At 49.9% G+C, this 23800-nt stretch overlaps 8 protein-coding genes across 8 annotated transcripts; 3 read left to right on the top strand and 5 right to left on the bottom strand.

Moving 5' to 3' along the window:
- Positions 1 to 2031: 2031 nt before the first annotated feature.
- PtrM4_098170 (uncharacterized protein) lies at positions 2032 to 2427 on the bottom strand (the record flags this gene model as incomplete). The annotated part of the gene is made up of 1 exon (XM_001933814.2): positions 2032 to 2427. The coding sequence occupies one exon, from the start codon at positions 2425 to 2427 to the stop codon at positions 2032 to 2034; it is 396 nt and encodes a 131-aa protein (XP_001933849.1).
- A 1536-nt stretch (positions 2428 to 3963) lies between these two features.
- Positions 3964 to 5829, top strand: PtrM4_098160 (PAP2 domain containing protein; the record flags this gene model as incomplete). The annotated part of the gene is made up of 1 exon (XM_001933815.2): positions 3964 to 5829. The coding sequence occupies one exon, from the start codon at positions 3964 to 3966 to the stop codon at positions 5827 to 5829; it is 1866 nt and encodes a 621-aa protein (XP_001933850.2).
- Positions 5830 to 8834: 3005 nt separating this feature from the next.
- PtrM4_098150 (uncharacterized protein) lies at positions 8835 to 9413 on the top strand (the record flags this gene model as incomplete). The annotated part of the gene is made up of 1 exon (XM_001933816.2): positions 8835 to 9413. The coding sequence occupies one exon, from the start codon at positions 8835 to 8837 to the stop codon at positions 9411 to 9413; it is 579 nt and encodes a 192-aa protein (XP_001933851.2).
- Positions 9414 to 10279: 866 nt separating this feature from the next.
- PtrM4_098140 (uncharacterized protein) lies at positions 10280 to 11442 on the bottom strand (the record flags this gene model as incomplete). Its single annotated transcript, XM_001933817.2, has 3 exons — positions 10280 to 10425; positions 10484 to 11316; positions 11375 to 11442. The coding sequence occupies 3 exons, from the start codon at positions 11440 to 11442 to the stop codon at positions 10280 to 10282; spliced, it is 1047 nt and encodes a 348-aa protein (XP_001933852.2).
- A 1200-nt stretch (positions 11443 to 12642) lies between these two features.
- PtrM4_098130 (uncharacterized protein) lies at positions 12643 to 13861 on the top strand (the record flags this gene model as incomplete). Its single annotated transcript, XM_066107252.1, has 4 exons — positions 12643 to 13297; positions 13352 to 13566; positions 13618 to 13710; positions 13856 to 13861. 4 exons carry the CDS (start codon positions 12643 to 12645, stop codon positions 13859 to 13861), a joined length of 969 nt encoding a protein of 322 aa, XP_065962920.1.
- Positions 13862 to 14021: 160 nt separating this feature from the next.
- On the bottom strand, positions 14022 to 14951 carry PtrM4_098120 (Far-17a-AIG1 domain containing protein; the record flags this gene model as incomplete). Its single annotated transcript, XM_001933819.1, has 1 exon — positions 14022 to 14951. The coding sequence occupies one exon, from the start codon at positions 14949 to 14951 to the stop codon at positions 14022 to 14024; it is 930 nt and encodes a 309-aa protein (XP_001933854.1).
- Positions 14952 to 16982: 2031 nt separating this feature from the next.
- PtrM4_098110 (WD40 repeat protein) lies at positions 16983 to 21494 on the bottom strand (the record flags this gene model as incomplete). The annotated part of the gene is made up of 1 exon (XM_001933820.2): positions 16983 to 21494. The coding sequence occupies one exon, from the start codon at positions 21492 to 21494 to the stop codon at positions 16983 to 16985; it is 4512 nt and encodes a 1503-aa protein (XP_001933855.1).
- A 558-nt stretch (positions 21495 to 22052) lies between these two features.
- PtrM4_098100 (PotE, Amino acid transporter) lies at positions 22053 to 23762 on the bottom strand (the record flags this gene model as incomplete). The annotated part of the gene is made up of 2 exons (XM_001933821.1): positions 22053 to 22998; positions 23047 to 23762. The coding sequence occupies 2 exons, from the start codon at positions 23760 to 23762 to the stop codon at positions 22053 to 22055; spliced, it is 1662 nt and encodes a 553-aa protein (XP_001933856.1).
- Between the last annotated feature and the right edge of the window lie 38 nt (positions 23763 to 23800).

Below are 23800 nucleotides of genomic sequence, written 5' to 3'. Positions count from 1 at the left end.
TATTATTAACAGTTGTAATGCTGGTGTTTTATCTACAATAGTACGTAAGCTGCTAATAGAAAACTTTATCCCTAGCCTTCTCCTAGCTACAGTACCTAATTTCTAGTTATCTACGCGTCGATCGCTAGGTTCTATAACTCTAAAACACCTATCTCTTGTAAGTATAAAATAGCTATCTCTTATAAGCTATCTATACGCTTAATCCGCCGACCGTGTTTTACTTATTGCCTAGAGTCCTATAGGTTGCTAGATGCTCGCGAGGAGTTCCAATACTGGTGACTAATGAGATAGGCTGTCAGATTGAGGCGAGGTTTTGCTCCATGATCGAGCCGATGGTGGTTGGGGAAGGACATGAGACCCCCAAACCAGGGCTAGCGCCGGGACTTAGCACTGCCAAGCCCGAGGCGAGGCCACCTCCCACAGACAGAGCCGTAGACAGAGACAGACAAGACACTTGATCCCATCCATAAAAATCTGACATAGGCTATCTTAACACTACAACGTCGCCCTTACGCCGCAAAACCTAGTGTTTTAAGCTAGTTAATCTTATTGTTGCCTTCTTATAATCTTACTATTGGAACAAGGTCCCTCTAGTAGTATAATGTGAGGGATCGATCAAGAAAGATTGGATTTGATAAGATACAAGCTATCGAGCTATCTACGTTGTGAGCCCGAACTTATGCTGTGGGCGCCAAGGCGCTAGTCCGATAAGATAAGGATCTCATCGATATGGGGGCCATGGGCCGAGCGAGTCTATGGATCCGTAACATATAACTACTATAGATAACTAAGTAGGATGAGGGACAAGGCGGGGTAGCTGCAACGTATTGTATTGACTATCGTGTTGTCCTATGTCACAGACTGAGGCTGTTGTGGTGGGTGCTATTGCCCACTGGGCAGTGCCTGCCACACCAGCATATCGTGTGACTCTCAAGCACCTTCTACCCTGGACTGAACCAAGATATTCTCAACACTTACTATTATTCCTAAGATTATATACTTTATAACTCTACTTTCTATTATCACTAATTAGGACACTAGAACATAGCGTAGTAGAGTTTAATCTTTATTTTAACTTTGCTGTTAGAGTACATCTTACTATTAGTTGCAACTTTGGTCTTTAGTAACGTTAGAATTCGATGACCCGCCGCAAATTATTTTTTTTGCTTTTTTAGACTTAGGCGCAGCTACAACACTAAAAAACGACCTATATAGCCTTTTTTTAGCCTTACGCGCTATCTCTAATAACTCCGGGCCGTACCCAACCGTAGTACGGCTGCTAAACACTCAATTTACATTTCCGATACGGCCTCATCAACTACTAGCTACGGACTGCTTATATAAGCCGTATACTGCCAAGAGTACGGACCGTAGTCCTACCCACTGGACGCGCTGTACATACGCTATTACAACGATAGACAAATAGGAAGTTCTTTGGCATAGCCTCTTGTGGTACTTAGGCATAGCCCCTTACACTATTTTTGACGTACTCGAAGCGATTAGTCGTTGCACACTAACAACGATGTTACATGCTTCCTTTTCTTCTTCGGGTAAGCCGCGATGGCATGCTAGATCGCTAATATTCTCTGAGGATAGAACACGGGATCTCACTATATGATTTTCTCTGGTCCAGGCGCCTGATGCGCCCGAATGCTGATTACAAGGGTATGAAGTTCTCGGAAGGAAAAACAGCATTCACTACAAACTATGGCCATGTTTTATGTTTTGTCTAGAGGAACGAATTTCTTTTGTTAGATTCATCGGCCAGACAAGGTTAGCTACGCACATCTTGTGAGGCTGATAGTCTTATTACGCTGAATGCGTGTTCTTTCGCTTGAAAGGACTGTACAAATTAACTTGCCCTCGCCTCTTCTCCCCTAACTCAGCAGCTACACTCAGCAGAGCAAATAAAACCAAAAGAAATCAAATTCTCAACAGAGCCGTGGTCATATCTACGCTCTAAAACAAATGCTACACAACCAACACAACACACGCACTCGTTCCAATTTGAGTTCGTCAGCACAATCCTATCTAACGCTCAGAACACTGCAAGTTGAACCCATTCAATTGGATTGGAATAGCCTGATCTGCATTCCTATCCAAGTCAACAAACGTCTTATCCTTGCCATTAAATTGGATGATATGGTTGTAATTCTGGAAAAAGCAGTGCGTCTTTGGAGTAAAATTGATGAGCTGGGCCGAAGTACCGAAGATAGCGCCTTGCTGGTCGATAGCGGTGCCTTGGAAGAAAGTGGTGAGGTTGCGTGCGAGGCCGTCGCTGAGAACGGTAACAGCAGCGTTGGCGCCCGTGAGGTCGTCTGTTATCGAAACAGTAACTAGGGGGAATGTCTCGCGAGGTAGAAGAGAGGGTGCTGCTTTGATGGCAGAGGCGAGGATGGTGGCGCACAGAGCGATGGTGAGTTGCATGGTGGCTTTTGGTAATGAAGATAGGTTGATGAGGTTTTGTAGATAGATGAATACACGAACAAGTAGATGTCTGGATGGATAGAAGAGAGTTCGATTGGAGTGCTGATAATGTTAACAAATTCGAACAGATGCAACCTTCTTATACTCTGCGATATAGTTCGAGTACGTATCGCTGTAGTATTTCGACATACTACTGCGCCTTCTTCACCGACACTGTCAGCCATCATTATATTCAGCTTGTTGTAAGCCTTAGCTGTCAAGTCTTGCTAAGTTGCTTCGCCTGTTTCCTCGTAGTTTGGCCTGTAGTGTCATCTCAATACAATGCGACATCTCCATGCGATGCTCTCCTTCTGTATGGCTTCCCACAGCCCTATGGATACCATAATTATTGTTTACATAGAGAAGGACTTTTGAGGACATGTTCTCCAGTTGAATGATTTCGAGACTTAGATCCGTGCACGTTACAGTTCCTGCACACCTCTCAATGGTGGATACTCTAGCTATATTCTTGGGCGTTTTGATTTTCGGCTACCGGTACGTAAGCTTTGAAATTAGGCCAGGTTTGTGCGCTCAGAGGTCAGATACACCGCCCATGGATTCGCTACATAAACCCTAGATATGGTCAGGCGCATCGCGGTATTATCACCTGATACGTTACGCTTCCGCCGTACTTGGCATCTATCACTCTTTTTCTCCGGTGGAGTAATCACGTTAATATGTCTTTCCGAAGACATGTGGGGGTGCCAAGCAAGCTTCTCTCAACCCTACCGCCGAACATTCCAACTACATTCTACAGCCAACACGACCTGAATTCTATCAGTCAGTTCTCGTTTCCGCTATGTGCTCTTTCGGCAGCCAGAAACCTTGGTGCGACTTGGTGTTGCAATCAGAAGGCGTTCGTATCCATTTTAAACCAGCGGGTCCGAAACACTGCCACCACCGGCTGTGCTCGGAGCCCAATGGTACTTCAACATGATCCAAGACCACAGTATTTGCCCTGGAGCTTCTACCGCTGAGCAACACGTCTAGATGCATGTATTGGCTGTGAGGCTGTGAGGCTGTGAGGCTGGAACGGACCTCCCTTGTCAGCTGAAATGTACGTCAGACCTGAACACCAATTGTGCACAGCAGTCGACTTCAGCCTTCCAGCAACGCGTCGGTCAGCAATCTCACTCGTCACATGTAGTTTGCGCCAAGTGTAATCCTTCTCGCGACTGAAGCCATGCAAGAGCGCTTTATCGAACCTTGGCGGTATTTCCGCTCCACGACAATGGTCCTCCACATCGCTTTGGAATGGTTTGGCTTATATTCTGCCTTCTCGTCTGACTCGATCTGACCAAGCTCATATCGTGGAGGATGTTTGCCTGATGGTCAGCTGGGTTATTCTGGGAAAACAACAAACCATGCAGGTGTGGTCAGATGTTGAGGGCGCAGAAAGAACTCCAGATCGTTGCGTATAAAGCACCAGGGCTCTTGCTACATGTTCACAACTACATCGCACTAATCTCCGCATATCTGCACATCAACATATTTATCATGGCAAATTTCACTCCTGTTCGGCTTCCTAAGGTCGAGGAAGATGAGGTGTACAATAAGAACTACATCCTCTACTGGAATAATGTCGGCTTAGACCTCAACCGTGTTACACACACCTTGGGAGGCCCTCAGACCGGTCCACCCATCTCCGCCAGAGCTCTAGGCATGCTTCAATTGGCTATCCACGATGCCTACTTTACTATCAAGCCCTCTGCCGACTTCACAACCTTCTTGACACCCAACGCCGAAATCGACGCATACCGTCTGCCCGATCCGACTCATTCGGACGATGCCCGCCAGGCGGTAGCGGGAGCAGCAGTCACGATGCTGTCGATGCTTTACATGAGGCCTGCGGAAATGCCCAGACCCTCCCCCATATCCAATGACACCTATACCCAGCTCGAGTATATTATAGAATCCTCGATGACCAACGCACCCGGCGGCTGCAATACGGTATCCTACAGTTTCAACTTCGGCAAGGCAGTAGCCACTAAATTCTTCGACCTGCTTTTCCACGAGGAAGGTGCCAATCAACGTGGCTACACCCCCACATTCGCTCCTTTCAAGTTCAACGATGAACCCACTCATCCTGTTGACCTTGTCCCCGAGGACGCCAACGAGCCCGGTGGTAACATAGTTCCTAGACGCCAGTATCATGCCCCCTTCTATGGTACGAGAGCCAAGCGCTTTGCGACACAGACTGATCACATTATTGCCGATCCACCAGGCATTCGTTCCGGCGCTGGTGAGGTCACCGAATATGACGACGCTATCCGTGAAGTTTACGCCATGGGTGGAGCAGCCAGTCTCAACACTACCAAGCGCACTCCCCACCAGACAGTCCAAGGCATGTTCTGGGCTTACGATGGCGCAAAGTTGATCGGTACACCACCGCGACTATACAACCAGATCATACGCAAAATCGCAGTGGCGTACAAGCAAGAAGATAACCTGGCCGAAAGCGAGATCAACAACGCCGACTTTGCTCGTCTCCTCGCTCTGGTGAACGTGGCTATGGCTGATGCAGGCATCTTCTCCTGGAAGGAAAAGTGGCAGTTTGAGTTCTGGCGCCCGCTTTCCGGTGTCCGCGCCGATAGTCTTCGTGACCCTAAACTTGTAGACCGTGGCGACCCATTCTGGCTTACGCTCGGGGCTCCAGCTACAAACTCAGATTCACTTCCCTTCAAGCCGCCCTTCCCCGCCTACCCCTCTGGTCACGCCACGTTCGGTGGTGCAGCCTTCCAGATGGTACGCAAGTACTACAACGGGCGTCCTGGACTTGGTTCCTGGGCAGACGACGAGCCAGACAACATCGCCGTCGAATTTGTCTCTGAGGAACTGAATGGAATAAGCAGAGATCTCCGCCAACCCCACGACCCCAAACGCGACATTACCGACCAACCCGGTACCGTGCGTACCCGTCTCCCCCGCCACTTCTCTTCGTGCTGGGAGATGATGTTCGAAAACGCCGTCTCACGCATCTTCCTAGGTGTGCACTGGCGCTTCGACGCTGCGGCCGCCAAGGACATCTTGGTTCCCACGACGAAGAAGGATGTCTACGCTGTAGACGACAAGGGCGCTTCTCTGTTCAAGAATGTTGAGGATATTCGTTATAGGACGAAGAGTACAAGGGAGGGATTTGAGGGTAAATACCCCATTGGTGGTGTACCCCTGGGTATTGAGATCGCGAATGAGATTTTCGACAACGGACTCGTGCCTACGCCGCCGGAATTGCAGCCTGTGGTGCAGGGTATGCCGCAGCCTACACCGCAGCCTCCGCAGCATCAGGGGCCACCAAGGAAGATGGAGAAGTTGCCAAAGCCGAAGGATGAGGATCAGGTTCCTATGATGGATGTGGAGCCCTAGATGGAAGGATGTGAGTGCGGGATGATTGGGTGCGTCCTTCTTGGTTCGGTGTCTCAGTCATTCCCTTCGTGACGCACAAATCGCTGCGATTGATGTAGATTGCAATATACACATACTGTTATCCATTTTATGGTAGTGCTGCAGCAGTCGCTGAAGGGTTACACAATCGTGAATTTCTGCACTTTCGCATCCTTCTCGAAAGCTTCTCCAAACTCACATTCTCCTATTTCCTTCATCTGGGCGAGCTCCTACAATCGTGCGCATTAGCGTATAGAACACCCACCACCTTACTCAAAGCCGCACTGTAGTCCTCAAAGTAGTGGGATGCTTTCGCCACGCTGCGAAAGTTGCCAGGAGGGCTACACTACTAACGATAGAGCAAGGAACAAGAGTCTCGTTAAATACATTTGTGCATGCATGACGAGTAGCCAAAATCTTCTCGGGGGAAAACATTCGCATAGACTGAGTCAGTGACTCCAATTGCGCGCCATCAAAAATCATCGGATCGAGAAGCTGCCGATGCTGTTTGATACCCAAGATAGCTGTTGATGCGGCAATCCCGATACAGCCCCCTAGCATAAGTACTTGAGCCATGATGCTTTGCCCGACTGTTCTATTGCGAGGGTCAGCTTCATGCGCAGCCAGTAAAGTCGAATTGCTGACTATCAACCCGAAGCCCAAGCCGACAAATATCTGTAGCGCATAGGCTCGAGCTTGTGGAGCCACACTGTTTTCAAGTGTAGACAAGGCTGCGGTTCCGGCAAGAATGAGGGCAGCACAAACGACGTTGATTGGAAACGTGTTGTTCTTCCTGATCGATGCCGTACCTGCGACAGTCGATCCGATGGCAGAAGCACTGAGCAACAGCAGCAAAGCTACGCCCGATAGAAGGGCATTCCTCCTGTTGACTACCTGGAAAGGGCTTTGGCAGCGAGTGTACGATGACGATGTGATTGATGGCGGCGGCGATCACCATAGATTTACTTGGTTTTGGTTGGTTAGTGCCGTCTCCATCATCGCTCTGCTGCAGCGCCGGTACGGCTCTTCGCAGCCTCTCTACCTAGGTAGGTTGTTAAGTCATTGGATGAAAGGTAGAATAAGGTGTGGTCTTGGCATAAGTACGCAGCTCGGTGGGGTGCGCAACTCTGTAGTGTAATACGTTACTACAGGAATTAGGATACACAAGTTATTTTCGTACATTTTCTTCATTAATAGCATGTCATCATTAAAATCGTAGGGCCATAGCGGTTTGAGGGTCCTCCACATCGATGCCACACAAGGGGTAATGTAAAGGTCCTTCCCATCAGGCCACGTGCCAAACGAGAGTGGTAGCGACCGAACAATTTAAGTGATCCGACGATCATACGATCATGCGGTGGCACGGTGTAACGTAGCTAGCAAGGGGAAATGTATTTAGTCTCTAGTCCTCGCTCACTAAGCTCCTCAGCTTGACTGTCCTCGTCGATTAAACAGTTTGGGCTCCTTGATATATGTATCTTTTCATCCGATAGAGAGAGTTCCTTACTACCTCAAGCCGACAATAAGCGCGCACAGTCCATCCTGCTAGGTATCGATTCTTCGGCAGCGCCACTCTATCTCCATCCTCGAACGGCAGCAGCGAGTAAGTCTATCGAGCGGTCAATGCGAACTTCATAAACTAAACCACTAGATTCTCCAGATTTTAGTGATCAAGTTTTCAGTCTGCATACCCGCACTTGATTCCCCGCACTTGATTCCCCGCAATCGTTGAACCATTGAATCGGATACACGATGCTATGCATCCCTAGATCCCGCGGCAGGCGAGTTTCGGATGCTCACCTTTGTAGCAAATGATGGTGACGACGAAGTGGTGCGCTTGCACTTGGAGACAATTTCCTGGATGGCCCAAAGCGCGTCATACAGTAAATTCTGTTCCGTTTCCCATATGCGACATAAGAGCAATCGTCAACGACTCAGTGTCTGGAAAGAGCATTCTGATGTTATATATTCCTCGGGGACATATCACGCCAGTTGTACGAATCCACAGCCATCCCATTATCGTTTCACGTGGGGTGACTACTGTGCTGTAGTAGCTTGTCACGTGTTCGGCGTTAGGGTTGAGTATTTTAGGACGACTCCGCGTAGAGGAGCTCGACATCAGGGGATCATCTTATCATCACTTTTTTGGAGACCATTCTTAATACTACCGATTGTTACTCGGATAGCTTCTTGATCTCTACTCTCTACCGATTGCGGGTCGGCAGCCTCTCTTCTGACTATTGAGACTATCCCTCTACCACACTACGCGACACTGTCGTATGTTTGGGGTCCGGAGGCCCCAACTGAAACTGTTATTGTTAACAACACTCCGATTGAAGTGAGACAGAACCTAGCGACCGCGTTGAAGTCTATTGCCAAGGATCGCCGTTTTGAGGGTAAATTTCGACTGTGGGTCGATGCCCTCTACATCAATCAGGAAGACAAGGCTGAACGCGGTCATCAAGTAGCAAAAATGAAAGACATCTACAACATGGCCTGGGATGTCATATCTTGGATAGGAGATGAAACAGACGAGAGTGCAAAGGCTTTCCAATTGCTCAAGGTGTTATCAGAACATAGGGACCATACAAGGGCAGCAACATTAATCGAATAGTTGGAAAGAGATCCTGAACGGCTAGGCGCTGGTTGCTGGCCTGGGTTGCAGAACCTAGTAGATCGGCCGTACTGGACTCGTCTTTGGATTATCCAGGAAGTTGTGATGGGCTGCGTTGCGGTGACTATTCGGTGCGGCAACGAGACGATTAGTTGGCTCCTATTTCTCCAAGGCATTGAGGCGCTTCACCAACAATTCTGGATTGTCAAGGATCAGCGCATAAATCACGATTGGCGACAACAGGGACATAAAGCCATTAAGCGATAGCCAGACCAGTGACTCTAGAAGCTGGACGAGCTTGAGTCGCCTCATCGATATTTCCGCATCGTGTGAATCAATTGATCCCAGTGACAAAGTGTACGGAGTGCTGGCCATGATGGATCCGGCCATTACAGAGCGTATCAACCCGGATTACTTTATCCAACCGAAGAAAGTTTTCACAAATGTTGCAATTGCAGTATTCGAAACTTATGGAAACCTGGAATTACTTCGCGAATGCAACATTTGGGGTACAGAGGGAAGGCCCACATGGGCACCTGATTGGACTTGGCCTTTAAGGAATCGAGACGGAAGATTTCGCGAGGGTGCATACCAGGCCAGCAGACTCAAATCAAGTAACGCCAGAATAGACCGAGATAATCTACGGCTCAGATGTCAGGCGATCGTGGTGGACACCCTGGATGAAATTGGTGGGAGAAGGAAGACGCGATTCGAGTATATTCCACACTCGTTCATCCAGGCTGATAGCTCTTCCTCTATCTACGGAGATATAGAGGCCACTAAAAAAGCGCTGGTGCATGCACTGGCAGGGGATAGTTCATGGGCTGCACGCGACGACACTGAAGCTCGTATGAGCATCCTATGCCTGCCATCAACCTTCGAAAAGGGCCTACCTCAGTTTCAGGAATCTGGATGGCAAAACGCTATGAGGAACCGGGGATACTACTACTGATGGGAAAATTGGCGGCACACTAATCGCCACTTGTATGTTGGTGGCCAAAAATTGGACGACTATTTCGAATCCACCCTTCCCCGCGGCATGAGTGAGCAGAACTGCTGGGTAGTGAAGGGAGAATTCGAGAGGATGACATCCTGGAGGAGGTTTGCGACCACGTCAAAGGGTTACCTTGGATGGGTGCCTGAGTTTCTTGGTGGCAAGTGCCAAGTTCAAGTGAAGAAAGGAGATGTTGTGGCAGTCATTTTGGGATGTACGACGCCTATATTGCTTCGAAAATGTTGGGACTGTTTTCAGGTTATGGGAGAAGCCTATTTCATTGGCCTGATGGATGGAGAGGCCATCGGAATGCTTGAAGAAGGGCAACACAAGACCGTAGAGATTGATTCAATTTAATAAAGGACTTACAGGTAGTAAACATCCTGAATACAAGTGATATCCCTACTCGTTGAAGTGAACGTGATCTCCTATATGCCTATCCTTTTCCGCACTAATATCCAATGCCGGCACAAGAGAGCAGTGAGGAACTAATCCTTCTATCCTGCGAGTGACATCTTCGTCTTGAACGACCACGTCGTTAAGAACGATGATGATGACCGTGATATGTTCTCCAGCACAAGTAGAAAGACTGGCACGTTCGCGTTGGAAAGCCCGCGCTTTAGGTGGATTATTGGTTCCAGTGTGTATAAATCACAGCTTGATGCCTTGTTAGGACAGCTGCAGCGTGTCCAAAAGCCCGGGCAACTACCGCTCCTCGTCGCCATGCAGGAAGTTACAAGAAGCAGTCCTACAAACATTCGAACCTCCCAGAGGTAAGTTGATAACAACTGCACAGCGGGGATACATTCCCGAGTATGTGCAGTTCAATGATCAGGGCGATTATACCAACCCCACGACTCTTCAAGCTGAGTGATAGTTGAAGTCGGAGGAAATCCGTGGGCTCTCTCGCATGCGTACCACAAATCGCGCAAGCGCTCTTGATCCTCTCGTACAGTGAAACGGTCACCCACTGTAAATATTACATCACGTATCAGCAAATGGCTGTGTTTATCATAAGGAGGACTTACCGAGAGCGATAGCAAAACATGCGACAAACTTGCAAGGAAAGATCTTGTAGTTGGACTGAGCCACGCCACAAAGGGTGCGCACATTATCTTGTACCGTTTTGTCGACAATGGCACGTGAAGCCCTATGTCCGGGCCCAAGCTGGGGTATTGTTGGGTCGTGAACGATCAGGAGGGTGTGCGCTAGTAGGTTGTACTGCGTACCCATGACATGCGTCTTTTGATGGAAACGGATGTCCGGAAAATTTCTTCCACTCCCATCTCGATCATGGCGGAAAAAATATGGATCGAAACTGTCGGGTCTGCAATGTATCCACGATTTGTTCTCATCCATCAGCTGATTGTAGCGAGCAACTGAATTTCTGCCCTCTCCAAAGACAAAGTTGCTGACATCACCAAGGTGGGCAATCGTTCTTGTTGCCCATATTGAATCGGTGGCTGGTTCGAGTGAGCGATCGGCGGGAAATATATGCAGTTTGAATGGTCGTTGTGTCATCAGTGAGATCCACAATTCTTGTCGAAAAGCTGCCCAATAGATGGCCTGTCGCCAGTCTGGTCCTGATGTGGCGGCGTAAGATTGTTCCGCAGCACGAATGATTGCTTGAGTACCGAACAAATGACCTTGTGGATCGGAACCGATAATGGATATGTTCATTTCCTCTAGAAGTCGAAGGATGATGGTCGCGGCTAGTAGTGGCTCTTCCTTGATGGTGACGTTATCGTTTAATGCGGGAATCAACGTGTCAAAACACCGTTGGTAATAGGCATCTGCGATATAAGGGTCAAAGTCCGTGGTTCGACTAAGTTGTCGGGCAGATAGAGCAAGAATTGCGTTCCTGTGTTATTCATGTTCAGCAGGACGCGCTATAAAGATCAGACCCCGATGCTACGTACATGAGAGTACTGTTTTTCTTGGCCATCTGAACGATATGTACACCAAAGTGGTCTCTGGTATCTACCATGTCAAACTAGCGATGGTCAGAGAAGTGCATTTCCTTGACTCAATCAACTTACAAACAATGCAACGTTTTCGATGTAGTGCTGCAATAGCGTAGCTTCTTGCTCATGCTCTAATGGCCATAATACAGGCTCGCCAGGAGGTTGTTGATAAACGAATGTACTAACCCCTGCATCCTCGTGATGCTGGTACGTGGTGGAACCCGCTCTTTGGTCGAGTGCCAGGGGCAGAGCTTTTGGTTGACTTTGGATGGGAGACTCTGCGTTTAGTAGCGACAACACCGTGAGTCCTTCCGTGGGAATGAATACAGCAGATTTGGGCGTTTCTGGCGTTATCCTTTCGCTATGGTTGCTTCCAGGGGTACCTCGAGGTGAAGAAACATTTACAGAGGGACTAGTAGATGTGACGATGCCGTCACTGACATACTGAGAGCGTATCTCGCTCGACTCGTCTAAGAATTGTACTACCAGATAGCGTCAGTGGGGGCGGTAGCAGGAGCCAAGGGCGAATTACTGCGAGGAGGGAACGAAACCCAAGGCTGAGTATCGCTAAAAGCCTCTGAAATCGATGAACGCCGGAAGCGTCTACCGTTCTCATAAATACACTCTTTCCTTGAAGTTTCGCATCTCCCACATATAGGCTGCTTGCCATCACCTATCACAAGGCTGTTAATGCCCGGGTTCACCAGTCATATACCGTGGCAGCTTACATCGATAATGACGCGTGCGACATCGATTGCTAAAATGGTCAAGCTCTGTTCACCTCGTACTAATGCAGTGTAAAGTTTCGTACCATGGCATCGGTACTCGATTTGGGTATGCGATAGCGGGATCGTGGTGTCGTTATGCGGGCTGAATTACGCGGAATGTTATCTAGATAAAGACGCGCGACGATATTCCACTGCAGGCTCGAGATGAGAAAGAATCGCCGAGATGAGTGGAGCCTAGCTGTCCTGGTTGTCTTAGTAATGACACTCTCGTCTGCGCTTGGACGGAAGAAAGCCGACAGTCGAGGCCCACTTATCATCATTACCCCGCGACACCGAAAGACCGGGAGGCGGGGCAAGTCCGTCCGTGCTCTCCTACCTGGGTAAACATGGGCAATCCATCGCCGCTCTTTCAAGCAACTGGCTATTATAATCGCATCCCATTTCGTAAAGTACATCTTTGGTACTGCTTCTTTCAAGCCTACTAAATACCTAAGTATGCCTTACGCATTGTCACCCGAAGATGTGCCAAGCTTTGAAGGAGAAAAGCTCTACGTGAACGATGGTCTGCTTCGGCCAAATCAAGTGGGCCAATTGCGACAGTCAAGTCTCGATCTGCCAATGGAAGAGCTATATCGTCGGTACAACGAGGATGGCTATCTATTCCTCAAGGGTCTTCTCCCCAGGCCAGACGTTCTATCGGCCCGAGAAGAGTACTTCAAGATGCTTGCCCCGAGCGGAGTCTTGAAGCCTGGCACACAGCCGGTAGAAGGCATCTTCGATGATGCTAAGAACGCGAACGACTTTCCTGGAATAGGTTCTGGAGCCTCGCCAGGAAACGGCAAACCTGGAGATGCTACTGCCGAGAAATTCGTGGAACTCGCATTAGAAGCGCACTACGCACACTGGTACAAAGAGACGTTCTGCAAACATCCAGTGCTGAAAGACTTCATTGCGAGAATGACAGGCTGGGGTGATAATACCCTTGGTGTCCGTAGAAGCCTACTGCGTAATAACACACCAGGCAATAAGGCTATCGGAGTACACTATGATCAGATCTTTCTCCGACATGGCGAGCCTACCAGTGTCACCGCCTGGGTGCCGATGGGCGACATATGTTTGACCGGAGGAGGTGTGATCTATCTAGAGAATGGTGAGTCCCTTACGTCCAAAAAATGAGCTACGATCAGCTTAATGATATTTTCAGGTCACACTCTTGGACGTCAAGTTGAACTCGACTTCAACCGAAAAGCCGCAGAAAGCGGGTTGAGCGAGGAAGAAGCAAAGAACGCCTTCAACCAAAACATGCTGTCGACTGGGCTACTTGCCGACGGCCCTCGAGAATATGCCGATAATTTCAATCGACGGTGGTTAGTAACCAGGTATGAGGCAGGTGACGTGGTTCTGCACAACCCGTATGCGGTGAGCTCGCCCCGGTTATCGCGTTTGCCGAATGGTGCTCATGACATGTAGATCCATGCCTCAACTTTGAACTATGACCATAATAACGTGATTCGCGTGGGAACTGATCTGAGGTTCGTCGATGGAAGCAAGCCCTGGGATACAGTAAGTAGGTTAACTTTCTGGACATACCAAGCTAACCGGCGAAGCGTTGGGACAAAGACTATACATTTAACGACGGGGTCTAGGGAACCAGGCTAGCAGGGGAATTGCGCACATGATCTAACGACGGTTGCGAAAGCTGACATAGGTGTAGAAGGCTGGTGTCTGGGCCTAGTATTATGAAACGTAGCGTGATCTGCACTCATTTTTCACGCTTCTCCCACATCGCATACGGCCCATCATTTGATCTGTAAGCGCATTACTCTAGACTCAGAGAGCGAAATTGAAAATCTTTTCTTAATTTATGCATTTTATCAGACTTGATACTCGTCAAAATCTGCCTTCTTCCGCACCCGCATGGGCGTTGGCTTTACGACCCCAATCTTTGTCGTCCAGGAGTTTTCCGACCCTGCACTAACCTGATACAGCTTCTCGCTGAGTATTTCATCCTTGCTCTCCTGTATCCTCCCCGCCAGCATGTTCCTCAGTACTATAGCGTACCTGGCTATCGCAAACAAAACAATCATGCCACCCGCATATCCAAGCACATGAAGGATGATAGACACATTTCCATGCGCTGGGTTCATCCATTCATAAACATAAAATCCCTGCGCATACTGAGTAAGGTACGCAAGTCCGAGGTACATTGATAGAATCCCGAGTACGATGGAAAGGTGGTTCCATGGCAGAGGCTCAGTAGCGGAAAGGGTGATTTCCGCAGCAGCGAAGACGCTGTTGAGGGCATGAACGGAAAGATTGTGCCATTGTTCGAAGCGTCCAGGCGGCCATCCAGAGTTCATCGTACCCCAAAAAACGATGGTTACCAGAAAAGGCAGTGACGTCATAGTGGAGTAGTACATGCTGTGCAGTAACTGTAATGCCTTGGGCCAGTTGTACAGCCACGTCCTTTTCCGAAACGCATACATGAAGGTGTGTACGCTCGATATCATAAAATAGAAGCCCAGTGACCAGAAGGTGAGGTACGTGAAGAAGCTGAAAGACTGTCCAATTGCCGCATTGCTGTGTTGGACGCTGTACGAGCCGATGTTGACGTCTTTGAGTTTGAAGACAGCCGTCTTGTGCGCCAGCCAGCTGTAAGATATGATGATGGTTGCGAAACAGTATATGCTTAGCAGGGCGCGAATGCAGGCGAGTACGACTGGCGATACAAAGTGCGAGCGAACGAATGAGTAGGATGGATCGAATCCAGTGTTTGGTATGCCCCAGGCTTTGTATGTGAACATTTTCATGTTCGAGAGGCTGGGTAATGGTAAAGACAGGTAGTGGGCGTGACTGCAATTAACAATTGCGTGAGATGGGTCGACTCATAAAAGAAGGGAAGTCGATTCCTATCCAACCAGCAAGAAACGGCACTGGCAACCTAATATACAGATCTGCAGTCCATTGTATAGAGAACGGGTGTTGTCGCTGTCTCAGAACATTGCAGTCCTTATTTCAATCAAGACTCAGGGTTTCGATGTCAACATCTCAAGCTTCGCAGGGGTCTGTCTCGAACTTACCTAGGGATATCCAGAACCTCAACGCTATCGGCATCCATGAGTCAGCGGCGGCCAGCCATGTCACGCTCGCCCAGTCGTCACAGTAGTTGCTGCGAGCACTTGCGGCAGCCCTCCACACCACAACACGTGCCGTATGTATCGTGATTCCCTGAAAGACCAGAGTCTCGGCTCATCCCCCGATCTTAGCGTCCACAGGGTACTGCCCGGCGTGCGCAAAAGCATCCTTCGTCCCAACTAACTATTCGCTACTGTCTCTAATTTGTTTATTTTGAGCTCGATCAACGGTGTTGGCGAGGGGGTTAGCGTGATTAGCGCGAGCCGAACCTCGGAAGAGTGCTAGTAGATGGTCTGGATCTGCCATCACGAAGAAGGCGAATCATCGTATGCTTTTTGTCCGAGATGGTGAGAACGCCAATCGCAACCTGGGGATGCAGGAGGTGTTTGGAATGGATGATGCGAGTGGGGTGAAATTCTGTGTGGCTTGACGAACTGTTCAGGTGGCGCTCGGACTTTGCAACTGACGTCGATTAGGGGCGAGTTTGTGCCGTTCCCTCGCCAGACCCTGAAAACTCCATGCCCTACCAGCCCTCTACAAGTGCATGAAATACAACTGTCTGTTCTCTGTCGACCGAAGAAAATATCTAGCCAACGCATATCTTGCGCGTCCTTCTTCGAAAAAGCTTCAAAACACGGTCCGTACTTATTCATGCCTAAGACTCAACATGCTATCCTGGGCTGCGCGCTTCGATCTTGGTTGAAAAGCATCTACAGAGCCAGGTTATCGGGATCTCGCTCAGGTTCCCTGCTACGGGAGATTGCGTACAACGCGTGTCAATGATATTCCGTAGCTGGGAATCCCATTCGTGATTACCATGAATGACGAATATATCAGCACAGACAATGTAAAGAAGATTACAGAACTCGTCATCCCACACCCTTTAAGATCTCTACAAAGCGGTGCTATTCCAAAATCTTCAGAAGACTGTGCTACTTTCCACGATCAAAGCCTACACGCCTAGGCCATAGCTGCTTGCAATCTCGAAGTTGGAGACGTTACAGGTATCAAGTGATCCGACTCCCGGAAGAATCAAAGGTTAGCGTCATGTGTCTATCGGTTCCGCAACCGAAAAGCTACTGCGAAACAATTTCTCCGGCCTGAAACCACGACACACAACGACATGAAAAGGACGAAAAGCTTCATGCTGACTTTGACATGCGGCGAGAAAGGTTACATGTGCGACTGTCAGCACTGAGACTTGCCGCTGTGACTGCACATCAACCTGTCGGTGATACTGTCACTTATTGTTTGATTAATGACAGGAGCAGCGAATCTCCAAAAGCAATGTCTAATTTGTTAACCTCCTGATAGGAGACCGACCTTTTGGCATCACCCGGAAGCGTCTCCTGGTGTTGACTATACACCATTTTCGAGCAAAAATTCGCAATTGGATCCATCCGATGTTAATTCGGTAGCAATGCAAGTTCACGCCAATGCCCTCTTTCGAGAACTGGAAGATCAATCATCACAGCACAGAAGTATGGTCGAACCACACATCGTAAAAAAGAGACGACTCGACTTGCAAAAAAGTAAATGGGTATCATTCTAACCCCAGCACCAGCAAACGCGCGTGACCTATCCACCGTCATTTGGGTAATATTTTACCCAAAATGCTTAGAATAGAAACGCGCAGTTGTTCAACGCCGCCTTAATCTACAAGTGAACTCCCCTAATTTAACCTCGACCCTTTCATGCCTTCATATTCCCAATCCCAAGAACCATTCACTCAACGCATTATCATCATCACCATACCCTGTCTCGTCCTCTTCTAGATACTCTTCATACGCCTCCCTGCCCCACCGTCGCAGACTGGGTACGTTTTGCACCGATGCCACACTCCTATGCGGTTCACGGACACATTCGTACCCTAAGACGCCAATATCCCACACGCCACCACACAATCCACAGCTCAGTGTTGTAGTCGCTGGCTTCACCGAATTCGTAGCTGCGCAGCGAAAGCAAGAGAAGCTGCAACGTTCACACATTACACTGCCCTCGATTTCAGCAGTTACATCGTCGCTAGGCGAAGGTCTCGCAGGGCGGCCGCAGGATGTGCATCTCGCTCGTCCAGGTACAAGACCTAGTTTGGAGACGTCCGTTTTCCATTGGCGACGTAACTCATCAGGGACACGATCCAGACTTCTCCCTGAATCGCCGATTTGTTCGCTGGTGATTGTGGGTGGGGTCTCTACGCAGGCCGGAATATTGCATTGTGGGCCGGGCGGGACGATGAGGCTTTGCTGGAAGATCTGAGCCTGGGCACGGAGGAAGGGTGCGTCGGGGCTATTGTCGAAGGGGCCAGTGTAATTCGGTCCTTGAATGGCTTGTCGGATAGGTAAGCTACCCATGGGTACGAGTTGTAACTGGTTATTGTCAAGGAGGTGATTGGCTTCTGCGATACCAGAGTCGGGGATGGAGCGCGTAATGTCCCCGGCGGCATCCTGGATCTCGTCTTGCTCGTCGTCTTCGTATGGCATGTAGCGTAGTCTCTCTGTCTCTTTGAGCGATGTATTGTTTCTGCCTACCTCGAGCAAATTGACGGAGCCGTTGACTTCGCCCACCAGGAGCTTGCTGTAATCTGCACTGAAAGCACCCGACATAATACCGGAGTCTGTCGTAATCAGATCCTTGATGAAAGTATTCTCCTCCGCACGTGTGACGTCCCAGACTTTGACCACGCCGTCCGAAGAACCAGAGTACAACCTTGTTGCGTTCTCGCCCCAGGACAAGAATCGCACACCTGTATCTGTGACCTCATGCTTCACACCCTCTTGTAGCGGCATCAAAGATTCTCCATGGGAAAGAACACGGAGTGGATCATCGGGCCACCGAATATCCCAGATGTATGCCCGACCATCCGTGCATCCAGCCGCGATAAGATGCTCATCATATGGACACCATACGACGTCGTTCATATCAAGCGCTTTGCATTCGAACTCGAGGGGACAACTAAACTTTTCGGGACCATTGACATCATATAGACGAATGAGAGAGCGGGTGCCTCTGTTGACGCTAGCTCCTGCCACACATCCCACAGCGAACAATGGCATGTTAGTGCGGTTCGGATTGAACTCAACGTCGAACACGTTCTTGTTGGAACCGTGGATATAGAGTGAAGTTTGAGTTTCAATGTCCCACAGACAAAGGTCGCCCGTCATATCCAAGGCGGATTCTCTGGTGTTGGCACCAAAGCCTGCAAGTAAATAATTGCCGTATTTCGGTTCAAATTGTAAAGCTGTTGGGAGAATCTTCAAATCTGCACGTGAGACGGCCTTGTTAGAGTGAAAACTCCTCTTTTCGAACCGCGACGGTTCCTCTGCGTCAATTTTTAGCAGCCTGATGGCTTTCTCATCGACAGACCTCGCTGCAGTTGCCAAGATGCCTTCATGCGTACGATTGACTGATAGAATGTCGATTTGCGCTCGAACATTGAGCTTCGCACCTAAGATGGGCTGGACAGAGTCGGTATCCGTATGCCAGATGCCTATATGCTCATCATATCCTGCGGAGTACATGAATCTGCCAGTAGTTGAAAAGGCAACGGCACTGACTGTCGTGTACAACTTCGGATCTTGCGAAGCAAACATGGCGTGGCTAGAGTTTGCACCACTCTCCGTCCTCTCACGCTTCTTGTAGTGTTCGGCCAGTTCGTGTATCGTGCCATGCGTCATATTCCCAAACAAAAGATTGTTGGGCCGATTATACTGTATCGAGTCGGGATCGTCGACTGCAACCGCACCAGCTGCAAAGTGCTCGCCATCCGGTGCCCAGGCCAGGGTGTGTATATCGCTCGACGCACCTGTCCAACTTTTTGCTGGGCCTAGGCTATCCATGTACTTGTTTTTAACCTGATATGTGAGAGGCTTTGACGCGGCTTGCCAACCCCTTCGTGATTGGCGGCCCAGCTCACGTTCTCGTATCATGGACATGGTGGATGGCTTCTCAATGGAACTCATTGCGAGCCCAGGGCGAGCAGCTGCAAGCCTTTTGACCTGTGGTTGTTCGGCGACGGTGCCTGCCCTGGCGTCCTGTACAAACGCCTCAATACTGGACCTATCCCGAAGGGGCAATTGTCGTCGAAGCTCGTCCACCAGCTGTATCATCTTGGGTTCGTTCAAGCTTCTGAGGGTTTCCCTGAGCTGCCTTTTCAAAGTAGCATGTCTAGACCTCGACATTTTCTTCATTGACGACACCACTTTCTCTACTATCCTGAGTTCAGCCGTGCTGAAATCAACATGCAAGACTTCGTTTTGCCAATCGCGACTAGATAGCTGATCCCAATCCAGGCCAGTTGGGTGTTGTATTGAGGAACGCTGCGAAGCACTTAAGTAGGGCACGAGCTTAGTCGATGTACCGCGCAAGCCCTTTCTCCGTAAACTCAATCCTACTTTTGCGTCTTCTACCTCGAATTCGACATCTACTGGGATATTATCTACAGCGACGGCTTTGCTAGGTAGAGGAGCGTCTTCTTCTGGAGGCGATTCAGACCTTGCAAAAACTTCATCACTTGAATAGCTTCGAACGGCCTCCTTAGGCGTGTTGTCCAGGTCGTCTGCTGCGACACCTCGTTGTTTTGGCCAGGTATAATTTACCCGTTGCGCACGGCGTGTTCGCTCACGTCGAGGCGCAGAGTCTGCACCGGAAGAGTAGTCATGTTCAGCCTGCTGGATAGGCAGCCGGCTCGAAACTTGCTCCTGAAGCCGGGTAGGTGGGTTACGTACAAAATTTAAGCGCGGTGTATTATGCTGTAGGGGTGGCCTGGGTGGCTTGGAGGAAGGGCCGAGTGGGTGAATATTTGCCCAGTCGATGTTCGCTTCTGAAGCAAATTGAGGGGGCAAGATGAGAGTGGACGGATCTTGCGATCGGTCTCTTTTATTCAAAAGCGTGGAGTAACGCGACTGCAGTGAATGATATTGTCGATGAGGCATGTACTTGTTGTACTCCGCGGTGATGTCTGACCATTTGTATTGCTTGACTTCTTTCAAGAAGATTAGAAAGTGATCTTGAGCCATGTCGAATTGACAGGTGCCGTTCTTGCGCCGAGATTTTCCTCCTGGAGTGGGCTGAGGATGCGCTGGCATGGTGGGTGGAGCTATCCGCGACGAATGGGGCGTAACATTGCTAGTCTGTTCCCGAGGCTTTGAGACTGGTTCTGGGGGTTCCGACATATCTGAAATGACACTATCATTGTCCTCGTCTCGCGGCTCCTGGGCAAGGTCAGCAAAGTAGCTTGGTCTTGACGAGGCCTTTTCTGTGGCCGACGGAGGACGGACCTGTGCTGGACCTGGTATACTTGTTGCGCTCATGGCGATCTCTGGTCTCCGTGCATCTTGGAAAACGGAGTATGAGGTATATGTAGGTTGCCCCATGGGAGCCTGCGGCAAGTTTCGCGCCTCCTCTTGTGTGTGCGATGTTGTCAACGGAACAGGCTCACCAACATATCCATCAGGACCTGCTCCATTTCGTGCGAAAGGACTACTCGGGGATTTCCGACTGATATGCAGTGTACGTGGAGTGCTCGTGTCCAAGTTTCCAAGGACAGGTGTCGGTCTCGTCTTCGTCTTCAGCGCTCGGTTGATGTCTTGAACAGAAGGAGGCCTGCCCTCGGTCCCAGGTTTCCAGGGCGTAGAGCCACTAGGAGCGAGGTTTCGAAAAGGCGGCGGTATAGACGTTCCGTTCTGATGCCTCGTGTTTGCCTGCTGCGTTATTGGTTGTGTATACGCTGGAGCGGGCATAGGTAAGCTCGGAGTGCTTGGTGTTGACGAGGTGCCTGCAGCATCCATTCGCATCCTCTTTGGCGCCCTCTCAGCGTAGTCTGATGCACTTGTCTCAGCATATACATGCCTTGGCATAGGCACATATTTGCTTGCGCTATTCCCCATAGTGACCGCGCCCGACGACGTGCTCAAGTTTATGAACGATGTACCTCCAACGTGTGTATGCTGTGACGCTATAGAGTTTGTGTATGGGAGCGCAGCGGGCTGCGATGTGCTTTGTGGGAAAAGTGGGTATGCAGCTTCTTGTCGCGCTATGGCAGGCACGGGCCGGGGCGCATTCGTCAGTCGCGAACCTGTGGGCGATGCGACATGTTGGGTGTTGGAAGGGCCCATGACCATGGGTAACGAAGCCAGTGAACCTTTATCGCTGTCATCACTATCGTCGTCGCCGTTTGTAAGGTCGACTATTGAATGTCGCCAGTCTCTAGGCATGTTAAATCTGCCGTGTTCAGATTGTGGGGTTCGCGGGGAGAATGTGACGTCGTTTAGATTGTAAGGAAGGATTGATCTGAGGGGTAGAAACTACAAGATAGGAACTAGAAAGAGTGAGACCGAGCGGCGACGATGAGAGGTGTACTTTTGTGGACATGAAGAGCGCGACAGTAAAGTTGAATGATGGATTATCTGTTTGGTTTTTGTGGGCCAACGGGCGGAGAATGCAAGGGCTGATGCGACGAGGTAGGGACTAGAAACTCACCTCATTGCCATCGTTTACGTAGGCGGGCACGTCCATTAGAAGATGAATGTCTGTTGACAGTCGTTTGTCATGTTGGAATCCGCGCGCACCGCGTCTCAGCGGACCGCATGCATTAGCGCCGGCTTAGCGTGATTCAACTCCATCACCTTCACGAACTCACCCCCGCATACCAGCCAGACAAGCCAAAAGTGACAGTATTTAAAAGTTGGTATTCCAACTTATGCTGATGTACAATCCAATGCGCACCCCCATCCCCCTAGAAGCATCCTACAACCCTAGTCAGGATTGCTACTTCAAAAGACCTTGTCATGCCCGCTATCCGGGCTTCCCTTATCCGCATCCCCTTTGCCCTCAATATCCTGCCTGCTCTCCTGTACCGAAAGCCCAGTCACGACCCCCTCCTCACCTGGCTCCAGATTGGCCGGCACGGGCGGGCCTGAAAATTCCTTGCGTCCCCTGATGAAGTACCAGGCCACACTAATCGCCGCAAAGCCTGCAAACACTACACTGGCATAGTTCATCGTAGCGGCCTCTACTGGCAAACTAACCGGCATGCAAAACAACACGACAGCCAAGCAGATCCAACCAATCATAGCAACATTGATAGCGTATCCGAAGCGGCCTAGGGAGAAGGTAGAGTGGCGAACAGCCTTGCGGCCGCGAAGTACGGAGATGAGAATGGGCATGCCGTACGAGGTACTGAGGCAAATTGTAGCCACACCAGTGAAAGAGTTGAAAGCTGCCGAGGAGCCAAAGTAGATGAGGCCGAGGAGGCAATCTACAAGCGTGGAGAGGACCAGTGCCATGAGCGGGATATCGAAGCGCTTATCTACCTTGGCCCAGAGACGCGAACCGGGAATGGCGCCGTCACGGGCAAAGGCGTAGGTGCAACGTGATGCAGCAGTCAAGGCGCCGGTGCCTGCAAAGAAGAGGATCCCAAGGATGAGGAAAAGGAGACCGAAACCTCCACCCGCGCTACCGGTAACCGTTTTGAAGAGAAGGCCAATGGGTTGTCCGTTTGCCACGTCGAGAAGAAGTTGCACGTCGGGGAGGACGAAAAGTATGGGGATGAGGTAGATGACTCCAGTGACACCAGCAGCGGCAACGGAGAGGAAAATGGCCTTGGGAACCTCCCGAGACGGGTTATCCACTTCCTCGCACATGGAGGCCACCATACCGTAACCAGTCAGCGTGTAGGCGGCTTGAAGGAGACCCACGAAGAAGGCCCATCCAGCTGGCCTGAGAAAGTCAGCACTACACTCGGCTTCAACCAAAGACTACACTTACCATCCACTCTGACTCGCGTCATAATGCGAGAAAACAAACTCGGCATCTCTCTTGTTATCGGCCATGCTCAAAAGCACAATCATGATAATAACCACGCTGCTCGCCGTCCAGTAAATACAAATTTTGTTGATAAGATCCAGGTATTTGGCTCCAAAGATGTTAACGCTCATGCATACCAGCATTACAGCCCAAAACATGAGTACCGTCTGCCACTGATTTGGCACGAAATCCTCGTCCCAAAGAGTAATCGCACTGAGGATTAGTTGACCACCAGAGAAATTGATAGACAACGTCACAGTCCAATTGCCGACCAAAGTGAGCCATCCAGTCACCCAGGAAGCTATAGGAGCCCACTCCCGTGTAGATAGCATCGCAGACCAGTAGTAGACGCCGCCCGCCGTGGGATAAACGGCGCAAATCTCCGCCAAGGACGCCGCAATGCACAGCGAGATGAGCGAAACGAGAATCCAGCCATACAGAATCGTCACCGATTGACCGTCCGTAAGCGTAATGTACATTGTCGTTGACAGACCAAATGGAACCGCCATAATAGCAAACGACATGCCCAAGACAGAAAGCATGCTGAGATTGCGAGGAAGCTCCGACTGATAGCCCATCTTCGCCAGGGCAGCATTCGCAGCCCCGTCGTTGTTATGCATTGCTGTGCTTCCAGCCCTTGTTGCGCTCCCGGCGAGGGAAACGCTTCTCTTCGCCATGGTTGATGAGTCGTCGAATTCGGGATTTGTCGTCCTTG

This window comes from Pyrenophora tritici-repentis, chromosome 4 (genome assembly GCF_003171515.1).
Source record: "Pyrenophora tritici-repentis strain M4 chromosome 4, whole genome shotgun sequence".
NCBI lineage: Eukaryota > Fungi > Ascomycota > Dothideomycetes > Pleosporales > Pleosporaceae > Pyrenophora > Pyrenophora tritici-repentis.
This window is presented reverse-complemented; position numbering and strand designations above follow the sequence as displayed.